We start from the raw sequence: 5,487 nt of genomic DNA, 5'->3' as shown, positions 1-5,487 counted from the left end.
TAAACAATAAAAATCAACATGTAATCGAAATGGTAAGCCCATAACAATGAAGTACCGACAAGTTCATGTTTACTCCAACTATTTAAGATCAGCTAAAAGGAGTTTAAACTATAACTAAGCAGAAAACATACCGAAACAATGAGAATAACAAAAGGCAACATCAATTAGAAATACAACATAAGGAACCAAAAAAATTATAAATTGTTCATAGAATAGAGACTCTCATTTCATATTCATCTATAATCGCCCAAAATTGTTCAGCGTGCACACCCCTTTAGGCTTTAGCTACGTCTCTTCGGATGCTTTGAGGGTATTTTTCCATATGCCATTAGCCTTGAATGTGAAAGTTTCAATTCTGCTTGACGGTGTCGTCTTCTACTGCGCCGAGACAACTTATTTTCTTCACCATCTGGTTGCTGATCACTCGAACCAGCCTTTGATTTGAGCTTCTTTTTCTGATTAGAGCTCTCTCCTTGAAGAATCAAGTCCTTTTTCAGCTTCTGATGGTATGTAACCTTCCACTCTTTTTCCCTATAGGGGGCTAGCCTCTTCAAGGAAACATATTGGTTCAGATCCTTCTCGTTCGCCATCCAAATATCCTCAGGACGCAAACCATATCTATTAGCCAGGACGGTTCTATATTTGAACCGAGTTTTAAGGTCCCCAATTGTATCTTCATAATCCAGTTTATAGTACTCGTCCAATTCCTTATCAAGCTCTACCTTCTCCTTGAGAGAGATTTTACGCTTCCTCTTCCTCTTGCCATCTTCCTGCTTGGGTTCTTCTTCTGCTTCTTCTTCTTCTTCTGCTACATGTCTCTGTTTCAAAAACCTTTCTCGAGCTGCCTCGAATCCCTCTTTTCCAATGCCAAGCAGTTCATCCTCCTTATCGAAATCTGGCTTCTCTAGATCTCCTTCCTCCTGACTCCCAAATCCAGGATTGATATCCTCGGCGTCATAGTAATCATCCCCAAACATTTCATTCATCTTCTTATCATACTCCACTGGATCAAATTCCTCCTCCAAATCATCCTCGTCTAGCTCAACAGGACCACCATCTCCAATCCCAGCAACAGCTCGGATTTTCTCAAGCTTCTCATGAATCTCCTTCTTCTTCAGATTCTTCAGATGCTTTAACTCTTCCTTCCGCTCGAACTCTGCCTGTGCCATCCTCTCCTCCTTGCTCTTCCTTTGCAATTTCCTACTATTTGTCTTCTTCCTTACTGATCCCTCCACAACCCTCGAATGGCCCAATACTCGATCTGCACCTCCTTCCTCAAACCTGAAATTGTACTCAGCCTCGTACTTGTCCTGCTTATCGAGCTCATCATCTTCATCTGAGATATGATCAATAGATGGTTTTTTATCCTTCTCAGGGATCCACATTTTGTTGCCCATGTACTTCTTCAAGAACTTCTCGTTGTCGTCCTTGATATCAACATCGCTTCCGAAATATTCATTCACGTTGTTGTCCATCTTTTCTGCATCCTCATCCTTCTCTGCCTCTCCAGGCTTCTCCTTCACCTTGAGAATGTCATCCTCCTCGTCAACCGAAGCAAAAGCAACCTTCTCCGCTTCCAAGAATGCCTTGATACCTTCGGCCTGTTCTTCGTTGTAGACCTTTGAGTTGTATTTTAAAGGCTCATCCTCGAATTCAGGCCCCTCTTCGATCAAGTGCCGAGCATTGACATCCTTCAGGTACAAAGGTCTCTCCTTTACAGCCCTCCGCTTCCCTCTCTCCTCCTCGTCGGATGAATAGATCTTCGTGTCGCTGCGGAGGATCTCAGGGTCATTCTTCTTGACCCTGACGAGCGTCTCGAAAAACTTGAGGTCGTTCTTACCGGACAAGTTGATATCCTCATCTGTATCGTCGTCGTCGTCGTCAGACTCGTCCGAGGTGTCGGAATCGGCAGCGAGACCCTTTCTCTTGAGCTCCTCCAGCCGCTGGTGGGCCTCCCGCCGTTTGTTGTGCTCCAGCCGCTTGGCGAAGTTCTGATCGATTTTGATGGTCGACAGATCGGCTTCGTCGGCGCTTGTATCAGATCCATCAAAGAGGTCGATCGCCATGATCGGCCACGCGAAAGCTTGACAGCGGAGAAAAAACTCGCACAAGGGAAACCCTAGTTACATCGAATATATTATGATTTGCCTGCAAATTTCATTTTAGTCTCTGAATTATTATATTTGCATTATTACGCCATTAACTTTCATGCAGGCCTGTATTTTGTCTTGATGTAAATATTTAAGGGTCTATTCATTTTAGATTTCTAATGATTTTTTAAATAATAGAATTTTTGTAGAGTTTAGATTTCTATTGATTTTAATAGAATTTCACAGACTTATAAATAGAATTTCATAGACTCTTATTTACTTGTTTTACAAGATTTTTATAGACATTTATAATATTTTTCATAGAGTTCCATAGATTTCCATGAATTTTGTAACTTATATAATTATGATATTTTTTTATTGATTTCTTTGAACCAGTAACTAAACGATAACATCTTCAACTTTTTATTATTTATTTGTATAAGTGAATTCTTGTTAAGAAAAATGATGAATGAATCACTATTTAATTTATTAAAATCAAATTTCAATTCAATGTATATAATTAATTAATCAATATTTTTTAATAATATTGACCAAAATTAGATAAACAATTATTAAAATATTGAGAAAATTTAATATTTTTTCGTTAGTATTGTATGGAAAAAAAAACCTAATTGTTATTGACAACATGATCAATATCACTCCACATTTGATTAGCTATAATCTCTCTCCATAAGTTTGAATTCACTTGTTGTTGTTCTTGAGTAAGTAATTGATCAAAGTTATCATCTTCATAAACTTGTTATGATGAAGATAATGGGACTTTATTATCTAGTTCGATTTAAAATTCATTAGAATGACACTCCCTGCGAAGAAAATTATGTAATCCGACACAAACCAATACAAGCTCTGCTTGTGTTGTATATGGAAATGGCGGAGTTGTTTTGAATATTTTGAACCGCAATTTAAATATACTAAATATCCTCTCAATAGTGTTCCTCAAAGAAGCATGACAAAGATTGAACAACTCTTTTGCATTTTCAGGGTGACAACCTTGACCAGTGAATCCTTGAAGATGATAACGTGCACCTTGAAAAGGAGCCAAGAATTGACATCGATTTGGATACCCACCATCCACTAAAAAATATTTACCTGTCAAACCATATATGCAGTATCAAATAACCAATGAGTAACATATATATTCTTTAAAATTACAAAAATATAAATAGCTAAGAAACATATAGAACAAAAAATACCTCTGGGCACTTTAAGCCCATTATTTCTTGATAAAGCATCTGTCAACACAAGTGAATCATGGGCAGACCCCTCCCACCCACTAAGTACATATATAAATTCTAAATCAAAGTTACAAGTTGCTAAAACATTTTGAGAAATTTCTTCATGATGGTTACAATAACTGTTAATATCTTGCTCAGACACCATAGCTGGAATGTGAGTGCCATTAATAGCTCCAACACAATCCTACAACAACAATAACATAACCACCATCACCATCAATAATAATAATAATAATAATAATAATAATAATAATAATAAAAGAATTTCATACTTACTTTTAAGTAAGGGTAAAATCTTGTACTCTCTCTTATTTTTTCTGGCACCGCAGATCCAGGTTTGACCATCATATCTACTACAATGCTCTTCAATGCTTTCAACACCTTGTTGAAATTTTGGCTAGTATTGTAATGTGATCGACCAAATGTTTTACGAATCAAGCAATACCGAGTATTATGACCAACAACAAGTAAATACATGGCAAGCATTTCTTCGACACAGATGTGTCTTATATCTTGTAAGGAGGTTCTTTCTCTAAGGATCTTGCATAATTTTAAAAATCGGCAATTTACCAAAGGGCGTACATGGTATAATGTATTTACCAAAAGGCGCATAACCGTTTTGTATTTACCAAAAGGCACAGGTAAGTGATGTGTAATATCCAATATACCTCTCCGCCAACTTCCTCTATTCAGCCGTCATTTCCCAGGCATCCGAACCACTTTTTGACTTTGAATTTAAAAAAATAATTTCAATCATTTTTCTACCTCCCTCCAAATTGTTCATGGCTCGGTGTTGTTTGTGTTAGGACCTTCGGATGCGGCTAGAGAGGGGGGGGTGTGAATAGCCGACCTCAAATTATCGTTTCTTCCTACAATTTAGGTTAGCGCAGCGGAAATACAATGTAGAAACGAAAGTGGAGAAGATCAAACCTCAAACACGATGATGTAACGAGGTTCGGAGATGATACTCCTACTCCTCGGCGTGTCCGTAAGGTGGACGAATCCTATCAACCCGTCGGTGGATGAGACCCCGGATAACCGGCTAATATGAACTCCTTCTGGGTGGAGAAACCTCGCCACAATCTCTTTTGCAACAACAATATAGGAGTACAAGAAACAAGAAACAATGGATAATATGAATGTAAATACACTCTACCAAGGTTGCTTGCCTTCTTCTCGTCGACTGGAGTCCGTTGATGAAGCAGCAACTTCACGGATAATGCCAACAGCAGCTGATCAACCAGTCGAGGGAAGCTCACACGAAGCTTCAGCAAAGAGGAGCTCAGCAAAGCTCAAATCGCAGTAAGGAGGAAGAGCAAGAACTGTTTCTATAGAGGCCCTCGACCTCGATATATATCCTGCACCTGCTGCACCTGTGAAGAAGACAAAGAGCAACACAGAAATCTAGCCGTTGTGTCACAACGGCTAGGCCTGGACCGATCAGGCTCCACCCTGATCGGTCTGGGAGCCATCTGATCGGTCTGTGGACCGATCAGGCCCTAGGCTGATCGGTCCCCAGACCGGTCAGCCATCTCTGTGAGGGTTGGCTTTAAAGGCCTGATCGGTCTGTGGACCGATCAGGCAACGATCAGTAGCTTCCTGATCGTTTTCTGATCGGTCGGTGGACCGATCAGATAACCTATAGCGAACCACTTTTTGGTTACTGATCGGTCACCAGACCGATCAGATAAACCTGAGTATCACTGGATCGGTCACCAGATCGATCCAATGCCTTAGAGCTTCCCAACCCTAAATCCTAAAGCCTTCCCGGTCTAGAGAACGAGCTACCGAGCCCTCTCTGACCTAGTTTGGAGAAACGAGCTACTGATCCCTCTCCGACTTCCATGTCCGGTCCAGAGAACGAGCTACCGAGCCCTCTCTGACCTAGTCCGGAGAACGAGCTACCGAGCCCTCTCCGACTTCCACGTCCGGTCCAGAGAACGAGCTACCGAGCCCTCTCTGACCTAGTTTGGAGAACGAGCTACCGAGCCCTCTCCGACTTCATCTGCTCCAGAGAACGAGCTACCGAGCCCTCTCTGACCTAGTCCGGAGAACGAGCTACCGAGCCCTCTCCGACTTCATCCGGTCTAGAGAATGAGCTACCGACCCCTCTCTGACCTAGTCCGGAGAACGAGCTACCG

The 5,487-nt window shown here is 41.0% G+C and overlaps 1 protein-coding gene and 1 pseudogene across 1 annotated transcript; both read right to left on the bottom strand.

Moving 5' to 3' along the window:
* Positions 1-2,128, bottom strand: LOC122042942 (protein KRI1 homolog). The gene has a single exon (XM_042603341.1). The coding sequence runs from the start codon at positions 2,064-2,066 to the stop codon at positions 282-284; it is 1,785 nt and encodes a 594-aa protein (XP_042459275.1). The 5' UTR covers positions 2,067-2,128; the 3' UTR covers positions 1-281.
* A 590-nt stretch (positions 2,129-2,718) lies between these two features.
* On the bottom strand, positions 2,719-3,691 carry LOC122044191 (annotated as a pseudogene).
* Between the last annotated feature and the right edge of the window lie 1,796 nt (positions 3,692-5,487).

The sequence above is a fragment of the Zingiber officinale genome, chromosome 2A (assembly GCF_018446385.1).
Source record: "Zingiber officinale cultivar Zhangliang chromosome 2A, Zo_v1.1, whole genome shotgun sequence".
In the NCBI taxonomy this organism is placed as follows: Eukaryota; Viridiplantae; Streptophyta; class Magnoliopsida; order Zingiberales; family Zingiberaceae; genus Zingiber; species Zingiber officinale.
This window is presented reverse-complemented; position numbering and strand designations above follow the sequence as displayed.